General features: G+C 39.8%; 1 protein-coding gene across 10 annotated transcripts in view; it reads right to left on the reverse strand.

The window, feature by feature from the left end:
- Positions 1-22,399, reverse strand: part of TIAM1 (TIAM Rac1 associated GEF 1) — a 429,921-nt gene that overhangs the window by 35,933 nt on the left and 371,589 nt on the right. For 9 of the 10 annotated variants that reach the window (XM_077118818.1, XM_077118816.1, XM_077118809.1 and 6 more), the window contains one exon: positions 5,606-5,709. In XM_077118818.1, coding sequence (XP_076974933.1) covers positions 5,606-5,709 — 104 coding nt within the window. Of the gene's footprint in view, positions 1-1,338; positions 1,772-5,605; positions 5,710-22,399 lie in introns of those variants that run through there. The other variant, XM_077118819.1, reaches the window with a different exon arrangement.

The raw sequence follows: 22,399 nt of genomic DNA on the forward strand, positions 1-22,399 counted from the left end.
GAGAAGCAGGAACCTCTCCCCATTTGATGACCCGAATCAGTCACCCTGGAAACCAAAAAGCACTCAAGGGCATTTTAGAGCTGGCACTTTGAAACTGCTAAAGGGTTGCAAAGCTCTTCCACTGTCAGGACTAAGAATGGTTCAACAAAACAGAAAGAAGAGAACAACTGCAGGAGGAAATGGGCCACTTATACTGAGACCAGCATAAAGCGCAATGTTTCAAACATCCCTTTCTTCCTGCGGAAGATGAAAAGAAAGCACAAAAGAGGGGGGAGGGGGAGCAGACTTCTAAATGCACACTAGCAACTCAAGCTACCCAGCTGTTTAAGGTCTTCCTGTTATGCAACCACTAAAGGCAACTCTATCTCTAGAAGGGTTCAGAATTCTAAACCTATCCTTTGAGTCGGACCGATTTAACACATCCCAAAGATAAAATGGGTCGGAGCGACCTAAATTCCTATACATCTTTATTTAAGCTTATTCGGAGTCAAAGCAATGTACTACATAACTTCAGAGAGCATCATATACAATGACTATCCCCATAGGTCTCCAACACCTTCTCTCTTTTTTGGAAGGAACTTCCAAGAAGAAACATCTAAAAAGGACGAAGGCTTATTTTGGGAAAATCAGACACACTCACTGTCAAAGTTCAAGTTTCATTAAATGACACAAAACCTAATGGTTCACAGACTCTGATATCAATTCTTAAAGGTTTACTTTGATCTTGTTAAATTACTTCCTACCATTAACCCACTGAATTTTCCCATCAGGGCATCCAATAGTCACTATAGGAACCTACCTGTTCCTCTCAGATGCTAAATTGTTAACATATCCCTTGAGCCTACACTTCAAAATCCACCCCCTTCTCAAGAAAGCATAAATAAGAAAGGCAAAAAGACTTCCAACTTGTTAGGTGGAGGCAGGCTGACCACCCACCTTCCAGAACTGCTGGGGCTGAACACTCAGACTAGCCAGTAGGGGGTGGAGGCAGGGAAGAGTTGCCAGACATCCAACACAAAACACTCAAAATCCCCATAAGCACAAAAAGGGGGAAAATTCAAATGTTAGCAAAAGCATGCAGACCACCTCTCTCTGCCATTTAAGAATGAAGAAACGGATAAATACAAAGATCCTACAATATATTTTTTGCCATATATATATTCTTATGTATGCTACACTATATATTCTTTTTCAACAAGGGGATACAGAGGGCAAAAGGATTAAATAAGGGGAACTAGGTCAAGCGTGATCACCATCTTTTAGATTTGGAAAATAACTCAGCCGTGATAAAACTATGAAGAGCTAGCCAGACCGAATTCAAATGGCAAATGTGCTCACCAGATGCAGTGTCCGATAGACAGAACCACCGGACTTAATGTTTTCAATCCTGGGCTTGCGCTTTATTTTCCACAGTGCAGACATCGTCAGGAATCTATTCTCACGGTGCTTCTACCACCTGACATGTTCGGCAGAGAAATGGAAGTTTCTGAAAATACTCCGAGCGCACCAAAAAAAAAAAAAGCCTTCCGGCTCCAAAGACTGAGCATCCTCTCCCAGAGCTATCCCATGCTGGTCTCCCATGAAAACCTCGAGCTGCATTTCAGTACCCAGAGGAGAGCACCCGTTCACTCCACGCAGTGCCGGCTTCCCCCAGGAGCCTTCCGGGGAGGGTGTCAAAGGCTAGTCCCGGCACCAGGACCCATGCTTTGATTTCACCTGGCCAAACAACAAAAGTTCCAGCAATGGAGAGCCAAAACAGGAAAGAAAACAAGCAGAAAACACCCTCCCCCGGGATGTGAGTGTCTCTGCCCTGCGGGTGGGGGGGGGGGGGGGGACGTCAGCTGATTGGCCGGCATCCCGCACAACCCAAGAATAAAGATCAAACCTGCAGCCAGCCGCCACCTGCCCAGCTCCCACAACTTTGAAGCCATCACTGAGTCAGGAGTCAGCACTTCAAAGCAAGATGTTTTTAACAGTTTGATTTCTGCATTTTCCACTAAAGCTTTCTCACAAAGGCAGGGCATTTCAGAGACAACAGTGCTCTGGATTAAAAAGAAAACACAAGTCTTTTGGGATGGAAAGGTTCTGAAAATTATTCCAACCCATTTGCAGCTGCCAGGGGGTCTGGAATGCAAGACGCAACCACCCCGAGCTGATTAGCATTCATTTTGCGAGAAAAGAGTTCGGCGTAAAGGAACCCAGGAACCGGTGGTTGGTGAAGCTCTCGAGGTCCTCACCCACAGTTACAGAAGGAGGCGGTGGCTGACAAAGAGAAAGGCTGCTGCACTGCCCACCGGGTGGATGTGGCATTCCAGTGCGCTGCCACCACAAGCTCGCAATTATTTACTCGCTCAAACCCAAGAGGCTGTGCATAGCGCAAACTGCTATTGGAAAAGTAAAACACACAAATCAATGCAATGTGCTTTCTCTTTCTCCTTTCCAGTATTTTGTAAAATAATTCATGGACAGAAAGGAAAAGCAAAAGATATTAAATAAGCTCACTTATTCGGATGGAATAAAGTTTGCTTTTTATTTCTGTGGGGGTTTTTGAGGGGGAGGGGCATTTTTACACCTGGCCTGGTGCTTTCAGACAGGCTAAATCATCCTTCTATGTGTTTACTGCCAACAACTTAAAAATTAGGTCTCTGTATTTTACATATTTTATATGCTACTTCTGTAAACCTACAACTTCCGCAACAAAAATTATTATTAAAAGAAAAAGTAGGCGGGCCGTGGTGGCTCAGCGGGCAAAGTGCTTGCCTGCTATGCCGGAGGACCTCGGTTCGATTCCCGGCCCCAGCCCATGTAACAAAAACGGAGAAACAAAATACAATAAAACAAGAAAATGTTTAAAGATGTTTCCCTTTCTTCCTTCCTTCCTTCCTTCTATCCTTCCTTCCTTCTCTCTGTCTTTCCTTTAAAAAAAAAAAAAAAAAAAAAAAGAAAAAGTGAACATTAATCAAGAAACTTAAGATGTTTGCTTGCTGTTACTTTAAAACAAACAGACCCAGAAATTTTTCCAATAGCATTAGGAAAATAGCTAAGTGGCTAATGAGATTATCTCTAATTGGCTTACAGCACCACTAATTAATTAGTTCTATTTTTTTTTTTTTTTTTTTTTTGAAGCCTGGTATTTAGTACCAGGCCTTAACTTTTTGGCCAGAAGGGGCTTAGTGTAGCATCAACAATATAAGTTCCAGAGACCAATTGCCTGGATTTACATCCTGGTTTTACCATCAGGCACCTTCAGAGACAGTGACCTTCTCTGTCTCATAATTCTCACCTGTAAAATAGTGAAAATAATAATATCTTTCTTAGGGATTTTGTGAGGAGGCCATCAGTTAGTATGGAACCCAATATACAGAAAACCCAATATACAGAAAACACTACACAGGCATTAGCTCCCATCATTATTAATAATACATAAGAGGACAAGCTCCAAGAACCATTTGCTCAATTTAAGGTTTTTGCTTTCAAACAATGTAAGTGAGAAATGTAATTCATTAAAATCTATTTTAGTGACATAACATGGATTCATGATAAAATATTTCAAATAAAGAAGGTAAAATCGGAAACGAATCAAAACTAAATGAATCAAACCTCTCCAGGTACAGAATTAAGCAGTGCTCTGAAAGTCCCACCTAGCAGCCTTCACATTGAATGCAGTCCATCACTTGATCTTAAAAAATACTCAGATCTTCACACAACCTGGTTGTCAATAATTTAGGAGGAAATTCTCCTTTTAGCAAGGCTATCGCGCATTTCATTAGGGAAATCAAGAACAGCCTCACCTGCTTCTACATTTGACAGTCTCTGTTCCAGACCTGCTGAGTGTCAGGACTTTGTTTGTTCTTTGGAGGAGGAAGAGAGACACCTGGGATCAATCAACAAAACCCTGGGCCTCCCCCTTCCTCTCTGCTGCACTAACCTAGTACTCTAATGGACCCAGCCTAGGTTCCCGTGACTCACTAAATTTAAACAAACTCTCTCAAAATCAACAAGGTGAGGGTGGAGCGACAGTTGGCTCGGTGACAGAATTCTTGCCTGCCATACTGAAGACCCAGGATCGATTCCCAGTGCCTGCCCAAGCAAATAATAATAATAATAAAACAAGGTGGTAAGAAACATTGGGCTACTATAGTAAGGTAAAAGTTATGCAAGTTAAAAAAATATTTTGGAAATGAATTGATTGGATTCAGGAAAAATAGTTGCTTTCCTAAATCAAACTAGACATTGAGATACAACATTTTTAGCTTCTATAAAGGAAAAAATGAATACACCTCAAAATCTTAGACCAGTATGGAGGTACCTGTTCCTCTTAAAAGTGATAGACCCTTGCCGTCAACCACCAAAAAAGTGGGTAAAAGTCAGGTAAGGACCACATAAATAAAAAGTAACTTTAAGAAGGACTTTGTTTGTTTTAGGTTTTTTGGCTTTAACCAGCAATATAAAGCCTCTTCGTCAATGAATATTAAAATTACTTTCAATACTATATTCAAACATTAAATTTTGTACTGTGCCCAACTTAAGATTCTAGAATGACAATTATATGGTGGTGAAATAGTAACACCTATGGTAAGAGATACTGAAAGACCTTCAAACCTATGCACCACAAAAGTACCTTAAACGCATGCAGAAATGAGAAAGCATGGAGAAATGCAGGCATTTAAAATAAAAATCGTTTCATCTGAATGTAGTTTCCCATAGCTACGTTATTCGACCCATCCAGTAATCTAATCATGTAGGCAACAAGAATCATCTGGGTTTTGCAGATGAGAAAAGGAAAGTATAATTTTAATTATGTGGTTCACCTAAAGTTAAATGGCTGGTAGTGTCAGAACAAAAGAATGAGAGTTAGGTAGAAGGATTAACATAAATATGTCAACATGTCTAAGAAGATGAATGAATACGAAAAAATAATCACACAGTTGCTTTTTTTTGGGGGGGGGGGGAGTCTTTTTAGACATGGGTAACAAAGTTTATAAGCTGTGCTCTTTTTGGAGCTGTGATGTAAGATGGGCTCTTGACCACCAGAATTCTCTATGAAGCAGAATGAAAGCATGATGGATTATAGGCAACAATTTCAGTGTCTTAAACCAAAGATTCAGAATAAGAACCTTCTCACCTTCTCACCGTCTACTGAGATCAATAAAGAGATTGTTTCTTTCCCATTAACGTAAAAGATGCTGACCTTTAACAAGAGCCAAACACAGATTACTGAAAAGGAGTTCATTACAGACACCATAAAGAGCAAGAAAATATGAGTAACTCAATTGCACACATTTTGGATGTGGATTCATCACAACCAAATGGAGATGTGAGGAGGAAATGATGGCACTAATGGAGAACTCTAGCAGCAACAGAAATTAAAGAAAAAGAATTTTCGTCCATTAAGAGTGACCTCAGCCATATATTCTCACAGAGAGGGTTGTTAAGCCAGGCTGCAATTTGGATTTCATATCACACCATTTGGCAACAGCTCGGAAGTAAAACCGTTTGGTCCCTTGGCGAGGCCCCCTAGCCAGATACAGCTGCAAAGGTGATGTGTCAGCTGTGAGTCTTCGGTGGCTCCGGGATGTGCGATGTGAAAATGAAAATCTCTCACCTTGCTGCTGTGGTCGGCCTCATCGGAGGACTCCAAGTCCAGCCCTTCGTTCTCCTCCGGGGCAGTCTCAGCACTGCTGCCCCGCTCGCTGCAGAGGCTGTGACCTACACAATGAAATCAGAGGAAAACCTGGGTCAACTCATAGAGCTATTGCTAAAAGCCACACCCGTGCAAGGAGGGGAGCGAGGAGGAGCGTTGGGTCTGAGTTAGTGACCCACGTGAATATTATTAGGGTCTCCAAGAACTTACGCCATGACTTCAGCTCAATAAATGTTAGTTTTCGTGGTTTTGTTACTACTATTACTATCAGCAAGATCATTTTAATCATAGATACAGGGCTTAAAATAATTGAAGGAATCATTCTGACAAGCAGGACCACAAAAAAATAAATGTTCCAACTTCATTACCTGTAAAAAAATAAATGTTCCAAATTCATTATCTGCAAACTACAAACCTCCTCTCTTGCCATGACAATTGAAATAATGACATGGCCAACTTCCTGCCCTCCCCATTAACAGAGTTTCTGCTACTTCCCTGCACCAGGGAGAACATTTCACTCACCCCCCTTGCAGTGCTTCTCAAGCGTTTAAGGGTATCTGAATCCCTCAGGGATCAAGTTAAAATGCAGATTCTCGTTCAAGTACGTATATGGTTAGGCCTACAATTCACATTTCCTACAAGCTCCAAGAGGATGCCAGTACTACTTACTCATCCCAAGGTCCACACTTTGAGTAGTGAGGCTGGAGTCACTTAAAAAAACTTTTTCAGCTAATTCTGATATGCCCCTGGTTTGATTACCACTGCCTTAGAATATGCCAGGTGCTGGATGAAAGGCGCTAACACAATCACTAAAGTGGAGGCGCAGGTAGGGGAGAGAGGGGAGGGAGAAGAAACAGTGGAAGCAGCCTCTTTCTGACTCCAGGGATGAAAACCTCAGCCTGCAAAGAGGCTGCACTGCTCCAATGCCACCATCTCAACTGTAAGCTGCTTGGCATCACTTTCTAGTCAAATTCTAACTTGGCTGGAAGCTAAGAGAAGGAACTGACCTCTGAGCAAACCCTGCACCTTGACTGCTTCCTGCAGTTCCTCTATTCTTCTCTGGAATAAAGCACCCACTACGTGAATGTGCCTGTTTGGCCTGGGCATTTCAGTCTTTCTCCCCCTCTCTCTGGCTCTTGGATTTTCTCGCATTTGTCTTAAATGACTTGCTCACTCTATATCGTGGTGGTAGCAGTCAAAGGAAGACGCTCAATGAAGTTCACTGAGGATATTATGTCACACTGTCACCTCTCCTGGAAAAAAAGTGATTGAACAGTTACAGTATGGGGGCAATGACCTAAGTATTGGGGCCATAAAAAGGGCAAGAGTTGATCCTGCCATGGAGGAGCTAACAAACGCATTGAGTTTTAAGCTGGCCACTCCCACAAACCATAGCTTGCTCACCATTGCATCCAGAGCCCCCTTGTAGTCTGGAGACTAAAGACCTCCCAGAGTTGCACAGTTCACAGCCTATGCAACACAAACATTGTAACCCTGCTTATGTCCCCTGTTTAACATGATGCCTGGGATATATGTGATACTCACAAAATAGTAGGAAAATGAATGAAAGAATCAGTGCTTCTAACTATACGGTGGGCTAGGTAACCCAAAACATAAACAAATCCTACCTCTACAGCACACTTAGAAATGCTAAGTGAAATACAAACAAATTACTTTATAAATACAAAACTGAGCCCCCAAGGAATTCCAAGAGCCCAAAGGAAAGTTAAAGGAAAGTGGAATGATAAGCCAAGGCCAACTCCTACAACAGTGTTTCCCAAAGTGGGTGAGAAATGTGCATTTGGTAGGTGCATTTGGCACTACCATGCCTGGCTCCTGTGCTAAATACTTTAGCACTCCCCAGTCACCAAGACAACCAAAAGAGCACCCCCAGGCTTCCAAACAGTAGTTACCATTGCAGCTCAGAACCACTGCCCTGGAGTCATGAGATTTAATTTTAAAGCCACAAGTCCCTCTTTCTCCGCCAGCCCGGTGGCACTCCCGCCCCGCCAGCCAGCCCACCCTCCTCCCCATCTTCCCCCTTCTGCTCCAGCGGCGCTCCACCCGCCATCTTATCCTTCCCTTTCTCCTCCTGCTCCGGTGGCTCTCCAATCACCACCGTGCCCTCTTCCGCCTTCACTGGCTCCTCCGCCACCAGCCTCGACAGCCTTGCCACCCTCACCATTCCTCCTCCAGAACAGCTACTGGGGGAGTGGAGACGATACAGAGCAGCTGCCAGAGCCACGACGGAGATCAAAGGGACGGCGTACCCCATCCTGGAACGGCTGACTGTCTGGGAGAACCAGCTCCGGTGAGATTCCCGAGGGGCGCGGGCTTTCCCGGGCAGGACGGCAAGCGGCCGGAGTCCCTCCCTTCCTCCTTCCCAGGCCAGCTGGCAGAATTGGGCAGGAGGTCCCCTTGGGCCGCGGTGGCTGGCGCCCCCACTACGCGAGGCCCCCCGAACCAACTGAGAGAATTGGGTCGGAAATCCCCAGACCGCGGAGAACGGTGACCGGGGGGTCCCTTCCAAACACATGACTCCCTGGTCCGGCTGGGAACAGTACACTCTCCCGGGCTGCGGCAGCTGGCGCCCTCCCGCCACGCTTGTCGCCCCGGGCCAACTAGGAAATTCGGTCGGGTGCTCTCCCGGGCTGCGGCGGCCGGCGACCCTCCCCACGTTCAGACCCCCGGGCCGGCTGGCACTCTTCCAAGCTGCTTCAGCTGCCGAACCTCCCCCACGGCGAGAGTTTTCCAAAGTTAAAGGACCCACAGGAACTTTTACTGGTGGAACCCGCAGACAAACGTGTGCCACAAGTGCCACCTACTGGGAAGGAAAAGAAAAACAGAACCCAGAGATCTCACAGAAAAATCTTTCAACCTGTGGGGTCCAACACCCAGGGAAATCTGACTAAATGCCCAGACTCCAGCAGAAGATAACGGATCACGCTCAGAAAATTGAAAATATGGCCCAGTTAAAGGAACAAACCAATAGTTCAAATGAGATACAGGAGCTGAAACAACTAATGCTGAATATATGAACAGAAATGGAAAACCTCTTCAAAACGAAATCAATAAATTGAGGGAGGACATGAAGAAGACATGGGCTGAACCAAAAGAAGAAATAGAAAAACTGAAAAAAACAAATCACAGAGCTTATGGAAGTGAAGGATAAAGTAGAAAAGATGGAAAAAACAATGGATACCTACAATGATAGATTTAAAGAGACAGAAGATAGAATTAGTGATTTGGAGGATGGAACATCTGAATTCCAAAAACAAACAGAAACTATCCAGAAAAGAATGGAAAAATTTGAACAGGGTATCAGGGAACTCAAGGACAATATGAACCGCACAAATATACGTGTTGTGGGTGTCCCAGAAGGAGAAGAGAAGGGAAAGGGAGGAGAAAAACTAATGGAAGAAATTATCACTGAAAATTTCCCAACTCTTATGAAAGACTTAAAATTACAGATTCAAGAAGTGCAGCGTACCCCAAAGAGATTAGACCCAAATAGGCGTTCTCCAAGACACTTACTAGTTAGAATGTCAGAGGTCAAAGAGAAAGAGAGGATCTTGAAAGCAGCAAGAGAAAAACAATCCATCACATACAAAGGAAACCCAATAAGACTATGTGTAGATTTCTCAGCAGAAACCATGGAAGCTAGAAGACAGTGGGATGATATATTAAGTTACTAAAAGAGAAAAACTGCCAACCAAGACTCCTATATCCAGCAAAATTGTCCTTCAAACATGAGGGAGAAATTAAAACATTCTCAGACAAAAAGTCACTGAGAGAATTTGTGACCAAGAGACCAGCTCTGCAAGAAATACTAAAGGGAGCACTAGAGTCAGATACGAAAACACAGAAGAGAAAGGTATGGAGAAGAGTGTAGAAAGAAGGAAAGTCAGATATGATATATATAATACAAAAGGTAAAATGGTAGAGGAAAATATTATCCAAACAGTAATAACTCTAAATGTTAATGGACTGAATTCCCAAATCAAAAGACATAGACTGGCAGAATGGATTAAAAAACAGGATCCTTCTATATGCTGTCTACAGGAAACACATCTTAGACCCAAAGATAAATATAGGTTGAAAATGAAAGGTTGGGAAAAGATATTTCATGCAAATAACAACCAGAAAAGAGCAGGAGTAGCTATACTAAGATCCAACAAATTAGACTTCAAATGTAAAACAGTTAAAAGAGACAAAGAAGGACACTATATACTAATAAAAGGAACAATTCAACAAGAAGACATAACAATCATAAATACTTACGCACCGAACCAGAAAGCCCCAAAATACGTGAGGAATACACTGCAAACACTGAAAAGGGAAATAGACACATATACCATAATAGTTGGAGACTTCAATTCACCACTCTCATCAATGGACAGAACATCTAGACAGAGGATCAATAAAGAAATAGAGAAACTGAATATTATTATAAATGAGCTAGACTTAACAGATATTTATAGGACATTAATCCCACAACAGCAGGATACACCTTTTCTTCAAGTGTTCATGGATCATTCTCAAAGATAGACCATATGCTGGGTCACAAAGCAAGTCTTAACAAATTTAAAAAGATTGAAATCATACACAACACTTTCTCGGATCATAAAGGAATGAAGTTGGAAATCAATAATAGGCGGAGTGCCAGAAAATTCACAAATACATGGAGGCTCAACAACACACTCTTAAACAACAAGTGGGTCAAAGAAGAAATTGCAAGAGAAATTAGTAAATACCTCGAGGCGAATGAAAACGAAAACACAACATATCAAAACTTATGGGACGCAGCAAAGGCAGTGCTAAGAGGGAAATTTATTGCCCTAAATGCCTATATCAGAAAAGAAGAAAAGAAAAAAATGCAGGAATTAACTGTCCACTTGGAAGAACTGGAGAAAGAACAGCAAACTAATCCCAAAGCAAGCAAAAGGAAAGAAATAACAAAGATTAGAGCAGAAATAAATGAAATTGAAAACATGAAAACAATAGAGAAAATCAATAAGACCAGAAGTTGGTTCTATGAGAAAATCAATAAGATTGATGGGCCCTTAGCAAGATCCTTCAAAAAGAAGAAGAGAGAGGATGCAAATAAATAAGATCAGAAATGGAAGAGGAGACATAACTACTGACCTCACAGAAATAAAGGAGGTAATAACAGGATACTATGAACAACTTTACGCTAATAAATACAACAATTTAGATGAAATGGACGGGTTCCTGGAAAGACATGAACAACCAACTTTGACTCAAGAAGACATAGATGACCTCAACAAACCAATCACAAGTAAAGAAATTGAATTAGTCATTCAAAAGCTTCCTAAAAAGAAAAGTCCAGGACCAGACGGCTTCACATGTGAATTCTATCAAACATTCCAGAAAGAATTAGTACCAACTCTCCTCAAACTCTTCAAAAAAATCGAAGTGGAGGGAAAACTACCTAATTCATTTTACGAAGCCAACATCACCCTCATACCAAAACCAGGCAAAGATATTACAAAAAAAGAAAACTACAGACCAATCTCTCTAATGAATATAGATGCAAAAATCCTCAATAAAATTCTAGCAAATCGTATCCAACAACACATTAAAAGAATTATACATCATGACCAAGTAGGATTCATCCCAGGTATGCAAGGATGGTTCAACATAAGAAAATCAATTAATGTAATACACCACATCAACAAATCAAAGCAGAAAAATCACATGATCATCTCAATTGATCAGAGAAGGCATTTGACAAGATTCAACATCCTTTCCTGTTGAAAACACTTCAAAAGATAGGAATACAAGGGAACTTCCTTAAAATGATAGAGGAATATATGAAAAACCCACAGCTAATATCATCCTCAATGGGGAAAAATTGAAAACTTTCCCCCTAAGATCAGGAACAAGACAAGGATGTCCACTATCACCACTATTATTCAACATTGTATTGGAGGTTCTAGCCAGAGCAATTAGACAAGAAAAAGAAATACAAGGCATCAAAATTGGAAAGGAAGAAGTAAAACTATCACTGTTTGCAGGCGATATGATACTATACGTCAAAAACCCGGAAAAATCCACAACAAAACTACTAGAGCTAATAAATGAGTACAGCAAAGTAGCAGGTTACAAGATCAACATTCAAAAATCTGTAGCATTTCTATACACTAGCAATGAACAAGCTGAGGGGGAAATCAAGAAACGTATCCCATTTACAATTGCAACTAAAAGAATAAAATACCTAGGAATAAATTTAACTAAAGAGACAAAAAACCTATATAAAGAAAACTACAAAAAACTGCTAAAAGAAATCACAGAAGACCTAAATAGATGGAAGGGCATACCGTGTTCATGGATTGGAAGACTAAATACAGTTAAGATTTCAATCCTACCTAAATTGATCTATAGATTCAATGCAATACCAATCAAAATCCCAACAACTTATTTTTCAGAAATAGAAAAACCAATAAGCAAATTTATCTGGAAGGGCAGGGTGCCCCAAATTGCAAAAAACATCTTGAGGAAAAAAAACGAAGCTGGAGGTCTCGCGCTGCCGGACTTTAAGGCATATTATGAAGCCACAGTGGTCAAAACAGCATGGTATTGGCATAAAGATAGATATATCGACCAATGGAATCAAATAGAGTGCTCAGATATAGACCCTCTCATCTACGGACATTTGATCTTTGATAAGGAAGTCAAGCCAACTCACTCGGGACAGAACAGTCTCTTCAATAAATGGTGCCTAGAGAACTGGATATCCATATGCAAAAGAATGAAAGAAGACCCATATCTCACACCCTATACAAAAGTTAATTCAAAATGGATCAAAGATCTAGACATTAGGTCTAAGACCATAAAACAGTTCGAGGAAAATGTAGGGAGATATCTTACGAAACTTACAATTGGAGGCGGTTTTATGGACCTTAAACCTAAAGCAAGAGCACTGAAGAAGGAAATAAATAAATGGGAACTCCTCAAAATTAAACACTTTTGTGCATCAAAGAACTTCATCAAGAAAGTAGAAAGACAGCCTACACAATGGGAGATAATATTTGGAAATGACATATCAGATAAAGCTCTAGTATCCAGAATTTATAAAAAGATTGTTCAACTCAACAACAAAAAGACAGCCAACCCAATTACAAAATGGGAAAAAGACTTGAACAGACACCTCTCAGAAGAGGAAATACAAATGGCCAAAAGGCACATGAAGAGATGCTCAATGTCCCTGGCCATTAGAGAAATGCAAATTAAAACCACAATGAGATATCATCTCACACCCACCAGAATGGCCATTATCAACAAAACAGAAAATGACAAGTGCTGGAGAGGATGCGGAGAAAGAGGCACACTGATCCACTGTTGGTGGGAATGTCAAATGGTACAACCACTGTGGAAGGCAGTTTGGCGGTTCCTCAAAAAGCTGAATATAGAATTGCCATATGACCCAGCAACACCATTGCTGGGTATCTACTCAAAGGACTTAAGGGCAAAGACAGAAATGGACATTCGCACACCAATGTTTATAGCAGCGTTATTTACAATTGCAAAGAGATGGAAACAGCCAAAATGTCCATCAACAGAAGAATGGCTAAACAAACTGTGGTATATACATACGATGGAATATTATGCAGCTTTAAGACAGGATAAACTTATGAAGCATGTAATAACATGGATGGACCTAGAGAACATTATGCTGAGTGAGTCCAGCCAAAAACTAAAGGACAAATACTGTATGGTCCCACTGATGTGAACGGACATTCGAGAATAAACTTGGAATATGTCACTGGTAACAGAGTCCAGCAGGAGGTAGAAACAGGGTAAGATAATGGGTAATTGGAGCTGAAGAGATACAGACTGTGCAACAGGACTAGATACAAAAACTCAAAAATGGACAGCACAATAATACCTAATTGTAAAGTAATCATGTTAAAACACTGAATGAAGCTGCATCTGAGCTATAGGTTTTTGTTTGTTTGTTTTTGTTTGTTTGTTTGTTTGTTTTACTATTATTATTACTTTTATTTCTTTTCTCTATATTAACATTCTATATCTTTGTCTGGTGTGTCACTAGTTCTTCTAAACCAATGCAAATGTACTAAGAAACGATGATCATGCATCTATGTGATGATGTTAAGAATTACTGATTGCATATGTAGAATGGTATGATTTCTAAATGTTGGGTTAATTTCTTTTTTTTTTCCGTTAATTAATAAAAAAATAAAAATAAAAAAAATAAATTTTAAAGCCACAAGATGGAAAGCAGACACTGGGTCTGTATAAACTGGGGAACTGGAAATGAGTCCCCCACATTCACAGAGTCCCCTGAAGGGCTGTACCCTCAGTTGCAAATGACATGAAAGGCTAAAAAAGTACTCACTGTATAAAAAATAATCATAATAAAGGAAGCTTGTCTAAGTCTGCCTATACTCAGGTCTAGAAGTGGGCAAGAGCAGGGAGGGCTTCTTTCTTGTGATTATAAGCCAAGGGTTGGCCTTGTGAATGTTTGGGGTTCAAATTGGCATCATGTACATCATCCAGGAACCCCCAAAATGAAAAAAGTGTCTTAAAGTCATTCTGGATTGGCACGCTGGGGGCACCTGGCAGAAGCAAAATTCAAACCTATCTACTCTGAAGGGACTCACGCTTATCAGTGGTATCACACAATACCCAGAGATAAGCATGGTCAGCAAGAACCTATAATCCAAAATTATAAAACAGAGAAAGAAACAAGTCACCATCAGTGAGAGAGAACAAAGTACAATCAGACACCCAGGGAATTTGAAATTGCAATTACCAGAAATAGAATGTCAGGTAAACATGCACATAATATTAAAAATATAAAAGAATGTGCAAAGGCCTACATATAAAAATGGCCAGGTAAATTCACAGAATTCCTAGAAAATGAGAATTATAATCCCTGAAAGTAAGCACCCAATAAATAAGAATAAAAGTTGGAGAAAGAATACTGGAAGATCTAGTTGAAGACATTACCTTATTACAGCAAAGAAATCTTCAGATGCTGAAACTATCAATATAGAATTTTATTTCGAGCTAAAAGATTATTCAAGAAGGAGAAATAAACACATTTGAGAAATGAAGAGTGAGAAGTGTACTACAAACAGAGCCTCAGTTAAACAGTTCCCTAAAGGACCTGCACTTCAGGAAAAAATATAATCTTAAAAGGAAGATCTGGTATACAAGATGAAATGGTAGATAAAGATGGTTAAGTACACCATCTTTATTTGGGTTTTTTATATGGGTTAAATCTTAGCATATAAAACAAGCTCTGCCCTACCCCCCAAAGAAGCCATTTGGTAGTTAAAAAAAACATACAAAATGCAACAAAAACAATGGAAATGTGTGGGGTGATTATATTCAAAGCATTTCATAGTTCTTTTATGTTCCAAGAGGTAAGTAGAAAGAACAACTTTGGGCATGGTTATGTTTAAAATTATGTTAAGGGTGGGCTACAGTGGCTCAGCAGGCAAGAATGCTCGCCTGCCATGCCAGAGGACCAGGGTTCGATTCCCAGTGCCTGCCCATGTAAAAGAAAAGAAAAAAAAAAGTCTTAAAATTATGTTAAAATTTTAAGGTCAATCACTAAAATAATAAAGACACTCTACAATTTGAAAGAAGAGAATGATATTTAAAAATTCAATCCAGAAGAAGGCAGCAAATGGAAGAAGAGTTTTAAAAAAAAGGTGGACGAACAGAGCAAAATAAGATTGTAAAAAGAAGTCAAAATATGTGGGTTTTCTAAATAAATGTAAAATAGACTAGGCTAAAACTTCACATTTAGACTAAAAACAAAACAATGTAAAAGAAAACCCTATCTTTTAGGGTACTATTTGCAAGAAACAGATCAACACATAAACACAGAAGATTAAAGGTAAAAAGATGAGAAAAACAAGGCCTTTAACAATTTCATTATACATAATGGCAGATTTTTAATATTCTCCTTAAAATTGAGCAACTGATTCTTATGGTTCAAATGAAGAACCTGTTATTAATAAATGATTTAATCAATCAGGAAAGTTCTTGTTAAAATATCTAGTGCAGCTATCCGTTGGATAATACATTACCAAATTTTCAGACAGCATATCAAAATCAAAATGTTTTATTTATATTATACCAAAACTATAATTCTGCTGTTAATTCAGTACTTCTTTCGGAACTTTTTATAACATTACTTTTAAAATTTCTTATAAAATAATTTGCAAATTACATATTTAGTTTAATAAAATACCTTAGCTACACATACAGAAAAATAAAAGGATGGAAAACTGTATTAGGTGAAGAAAAAGAATGGCATGTCAGGTCTACAAAAGTTGGACAAAATAGATTTAGTCGGTAAATAGAAGATGTGGACCTCTAAAATTATTAAGCTTGATCCATGAATGTATTTCAAATCCTACTTCCAAGAATTAGTAAAAGACGTTCCTTCCCAAGGAATGTAATACATTGTGAAATCAGGCCAAAAAACACCCAAGAATCTATATTCATATAGATGATACAGACAGCAGTTTTTTATGAAAGCACAAAAGAACATTAATCCAAAGACAGTTACAGAGACTAAAAACAAGACTGGTGCTCTTTCCCATTCAAAACTTATCATAAAAGTGCAGTAATAGAAAGCAATGCAGAGTGATAAGGAAATAGGTGATAGGATAGAGGGCCCAGAATTAGCCCCACCATAATATGAAGCATGATTTATAGCAGATGGCATACCACAAATCAGTGGGAAGGGAATGGAATATTCTATATATGTCACTAGGACACTAGGCTATCCATTTGGAAAAATATAAAATTGGACCTCAACTCATATTACCCACAGAAATCACTGCCAGGTATGTATAAACCAGAATGCAAATAGCCAAAACCGTACATCCTTTAGAAGAAAATGCAGAAGATGATCTTTGTAATCTAGGGGAAAGAAAGATTTCTTAAATAAGATGATAAAGCACAAACCATTTAAGATTAAAATCAAACTGCACGAAAATTCAAAACTTTTGTTCATTAGAAAGCAATGCAAAAGCAAAGACAAGACTGAGAAAAGATATCTTCAACACATATAACTAGTAAAATATTATCATCTGGACTCTAAAAGTTCCCCCACAAATCAACAGCTCTGGATACATCTGGTTCTAAAGCCCATATTCTTTCTTACACCATTATACCATGTCCCTGACCTTAACTGAAGATCAAACAATGAAATAGGAGAGAAAGAGAAAGGATGACAGAGTTTGTGGCACCTGGTTTGTAATGATAACTGTGATGATTCCTCCCATTCCTGTAAGCACATATCTGTGTAGCTACTTCCCCATCCATGAACTTGGACTGGCCTCACATTTTGCTTTCATCAGCAGAATAAGGCAGAAACAATCGTGGGTGGATTTCAAGCCAAGGCCTTGAGAGTTTCTGCTCTTACCTTCTTGGAACAACAAGTTCACCCTATAAAGAAGCCCCAAGTCTTCCTGAAAATGAGAGACCTCAAGGAGACAGAGGCCCAGGCAACTGACTGCCAAACTTGTGAGTGAGGTCATCTTAAACCACCTGGCCCTGGTCAAGCCACCAGATGATTCAGCCACCTGAGCAACCCCAGTCAGGGACAGCAGAACCACCACCCAAATGGCTGACCCACAGAACACTGAGGGAAAAATTAAAAAAAAAAAAAGATTGTTTTGGGCGGTTTATTATGCAGGTTAGGGGGAATTCAGTAATCAAAGAAAGGCAGGAGTTGACTGTGGTGTACTTCAAGGAAACAGAGACACTAGTATGGCAGGAACAGAAAAAATTGGAGTAGTTATGTTTTTTGCTCCAATACCTGGAGGCCTTCTTTGAACACCTCCCTGCTGACAAAAATTGAGTTTTTTCGGAAAATCCCACATAAACACAGTTTTACAACTTCCTCCTCCAGCTTCCTCTTCTCTACAAGACTTTTCTCTAGTAGCAGACACTGAGGGGACATCTCTCTCCTGGATGTTCCTGCATCCATTTACCTACCAACAAACACACAGATAGCTTCTGCTAACAATCCGAGAGATCAGGGAGCCAAAGATAAGAGGAGAAGCAGGTGAAGTAGAAGTTATAACAAGATAACTGCTCATCTCATCTCCACTGGGTCTGTGGCACTTAGCACACAATCAGGCACAGAGGAGGACCCAGTAAATATCTGGGTAGAACAGAGGCAGGGCAGACTGTCCTTACACAGATCAAGTATGAACAGGGAGCTGGCAGACCCAGAGAAAGTGGAAGCACAGAACTGAGCTGAATCCGTTTGCCCTGGGAACAGACCTATAAAGTTGCCTCAAAAGCTGCCATAGACAAAATTCACGGTTGCAGAGAGGTGCGATTAGCTTTTGACTTTTAAATTATTTTCACATCATAATAATGTTTCCCTGACTTAGAAAACCTTTTCAACTAGCATATCCCATACACCATTAGCAGGAGAGATAGCTAGGTGGAGAATAGATACATTAATGGAAGTTTACCTTTCATTTATTGTAGGACATTCATTCACTCTGGCTCCATTCAAGCATGTTTGGGACATAAATTTAAAGGAAGAAGGAAAAAACTCCTTGCCTTGTGACATAGGAACAATGTTCACTAAATAAGCAAATTCTCCACTTCAAACATTTCCATAGAAGACACAGTATAACACAGATTTTTTTTAAAGGGCTGAGAGAAAGGGGTTTTGAAAAGTTTGGACACTGCCAATAGACTTGTAGCTGAAGTGTGGTGTGCTGTAATGTTATTTTGCTTTTCTGTCACTTTACTGTTATATGCGTATAATTCCACAGAAATACACATACTATAGAAGTCAACCCTCCCCACCAAAACTTCAAAACAAAAACAAAACAATTACAGACAAAAACAAAACAAAAAAACAGAAAGAAAAAATAATAATTACAGGTAAAAGCTAAATATAACTACGAAGGAAAGGGGGAACTATTACAACTTTAACTTCTTACCAGTCAAATTTTACAAAACCTGAGCATCAACTCTTTCCTACAGAGAAAATTTTTTAAACCTATAAAAACTGTAGGCACAGGACTTACGGATTCTGTCAGATTGTTGGGAAAGTTAAATATAAGGTGCGTTAAAGTTCTTTGAAAACATAAAAACCCTATCTAAGCATAAAGAACAGAGGCTTAAACTTTGAAACAACATTCTTTTCACACCCAGGATTTGAATGGTGCCATCGATCAAATGTGGCTAGGAAATCAAGCCTAGGCTTTCCCATGTCCCCAGCAGGCTCCAAGAAAAGGGCCATGTGCTGTACGACAACAAGCATCACATGTGCTGTTTACAAGCTACACTTCAATATAAACAAACTGAGAAGCATGTGCTGCCTGCTGTTGGGGAGACTTCAGAGCATCTGAAGAACTGGACCATATTTGTTTGGTAGGAGAATAAATCTGTGCAGTTCCTCCTTCTTGGCTGCCCCTCCCTGCTGCTTGATTGCCTTATGTTGACAGATTCCATTTCCAGGCACTCTCCAAGGAACATCGGCCAGAAATATAACTCAAAGTTTCAGGGGAACTGTAAAGACACATGCTCTGCCCACATGGAAACCATGGGCTGCCCACGCATATCACAGTCAAGTACTCAGCAATACTTCCCTGTCTGAATCCAGGCACATCAGACCCTCAGAGCTATAACAGAAGACATACCTTTCACAGCAAAATGCTGCTTTAATCTGCTTCCCACAGGGGGCATCTGTACTTGCTGCAGATCAGTCTTGCCCCTGGTGTACCAAGGGGTCCGAATCTCAAAACTCAGCGTTGGCCCTAACTTGTCTTGAACATTCTATGGTTCTGGTGTTTCCCACGGACACTCGTCTTTTTTCCAACTCAATTGCTGGAAAAGGCACTTTTAAATAGGAAGCAACTTGTGGCCACTGAGCTCTGGCACTTATATTTCAATACTGAGAGCCACTAATTGAGCAAACAAAGTTGCCTGCTTCACCCCCAACCGGTCAAAGGGAAATCTAGGAAACATATAGTAAAGCTGAATTCACCAACAAAATAAAAGAACCATAATGATAGAATTTAAAGATAGAGATAAACAGAAGTTTGGAAGCCTTGAAAAGAACACTACAGATACCAGCTGAACTACTATAATTTACATAAAATTTGGGGTTTTGCATAAATACGGATGGAAATAGCTTTGTTTCAATGGTTAATTTTAGTGATCAACATATTCTTCAGTGATCAATCTTATTCATATTAATACTTAATCAATATTCAGAATGAACAATTACTTTTTCTTTCCTTTTTCCTTGCCTTATAAAAAATTATTCAGAAAGCAGCATTTTTATTGAAATTCTCCCATAAATTATTATAAAACCCATTTTTCTTAACTTTTATCCTAGCTCTAGATTTGCTTTCCTATGTTGCTATTTACTGAAATACTTCCCTTACAGGATTTTTTTTTTAATTGAGATATCTTCACACACATACATTCTATACCTGGTATATAACTGATAGCTCACAATATCATCATATAGTTGTGTATTCATTATCATGATCATTTTTTACAACATTTGCATCATTACAGAAAAAGAAATAAAAAGAAAAAAATGCATACATATTATACACCTTACCTCTCCCTTTCGTTGACCACTAGTGTTTTTATCTAATTTATTACTGATGCTGTAATTTACAGATTAAGATGGTGATTTCTGGGGGCAATTTGGCACCCAAGTGATACTTGGAAATGCCTGAAGACATTTTCGGTTGGCACAACTTGGAGGGGGAGATACTTCTGGCTATAATATCAATGTACATTATTGCTGACAGCCCACAGAACAAAAAATTATCTAGCCAAAAATATCAATAATACCACTGCTGAAAACCCCTGGCCTAGGCTGATGCCAATATTCAAAATAAACTGTATAAGAACATTACCAAGGCTTTTTTAAAACTTCACACAAACGCAGCTTTGCAACTTCCTCCTCTGGCTTCCTCTTCACTCCAGGACCTTCCCATAATAACAGCCACCGAAAGGGTTATCTTTTTGTCCTGTACATCCTTCCCCCATTTTCCTACCAGTACGATGGTAAACAAGTATCCTTTTGGAAACTGATGAAAGTAGATCCAGTAAGATATCAACAGGACTCAGGGATGGCAAATGACAAAGTATGGGAGACCAACTCTCAGACAGAACTCCTAGGATGGAATCTTTTTATCCAGGCCCTGGCTTTCTAAGCCACCACAGTACCACATTTGCCATGCTTCCTTCTTATATCAAGGATCAGGACAAATGAAGATACATTCCAGGCCCACCCAACAGAGTTTTTATTACAAAAAATCTCAATGAGCAGGCCATGGAATCTTATTAACAGATATCTCCACAGAAAATGTGAGTGTCACCATAGACAGAAAAAAAGAGGATGAATAACCAGGAAATACTGGTGACCTAAAGTAGTGGCTTCCAACCTGAGCTGTACTTTAGAATCACCATGGAGTCAAACTCATAAACGTTAACCCAGGGCCTACTCTAGACCAAGTAAAAAAAGAGGTCCAAAAGGGAGAGATGTTTATTTGGCACAAAATTTGTATTTTGGATAGCATGTTACGTAATTTAACTTGTATGTGCAGTTCAGTTGAACACCGTAAGTACATGGAATCTTGAAAAGGGCATGAGATTTTGTTGGTTTGTCCCAGTTAGTGTGATGCCCCCATTTATCCCAGAGTAAGCTGGACAGCGAATAAAGAAGTATTTGCAAAGTCCCCTTGGGGGGACTGGGGAGAAAAGAGGAAATATTCAACTTCCCCATTTGGAGAATTTCTGATATTCTCATAAACAGTGGGGACAACCAAATCAATAGGCTGAGCTCTCAATCTTGGGGTTCGTCTCTGTGAGGCTTATTCCTGTAAAGGATAGGCTAAGTCTACTTAAAATTATGCCTAAGAGTCACCCCCAGAGTTTCAGAGTTTCTTTTGTTGCTCAGATGTGGCCTTTCTCTCTAAGCCAACTCAGCAGGTGAACTCACTGCCCTCCCCCATATGTGGAACATGACTCCCAGGGGTGTAAATCTCCCTAACAACGCGGGATAGAACTCCCAGGATTCACTGTGGCCTGGGATCATGGGATTGAGAAAGACTTCCTGCCCAAAAGCAGGAAGATAGAAATGAGAAAATAAAGTTTAAGTGGCTGAGAGATTTCAAATAGAATCAAGAGGTTATCTTGGAGGTTATTCTTACGCATTATATAGCTACCCCTTATTAGTTTAGGGTTTATTGGAGTGGTGGAGGGAAGTAACTGAAACTGTTGAGCTGTGTTCCAGTAGCTTTGATTCTTGAAGTTGACTGCATAGAGATATAACTTTTACAATGTGACCCTGTGATTGTGAAAACCTTATGTCTGATGCTCCTTTTATCCAGGGTATGGACAGATGAGTAAAAAATATGGATAAAAATAAATAATAGGGGGATAAGAGGTAAAATAAATTGGGTAGATGGAAATACTAATGGGCAATGAGAGGGACAGGTAAGGGGTATGGGATATATACGCTTTCTCTTTTTTCTTTTTGTTTCTTTTTCTGGACTGATGCAAATGTTCTAAAAAATGATCATGGTGATGAATACACAACTATGTGATGATATCATGAGCCACCGATTACACACAATGTATGGACTGTATGCGTGGGAAGATGTGTCAATAAAAATACATATTTTTTAAAAAAGCAAACCATATATTTCAATCAGGGTTCTCTGGGGGAGGAGCCAGTCAAGCATATAGCTGTGC

The sequence above is a fragment of the Tamandua tetradactyla genome, chromosome 10, assembly GCF_023851605.1.
Source record: "Tamandua tetradactyla isolate mTamTet1 chromosome 10, mTamTet1.pri, whole genome shotgun sequence".
Lineage (NCBI taxonomy): Eukaryota > Metazoa > Chordata > Mammalia > Pilosa > Myrmecophagidae > Tamandua > Tamandua tetradactyla.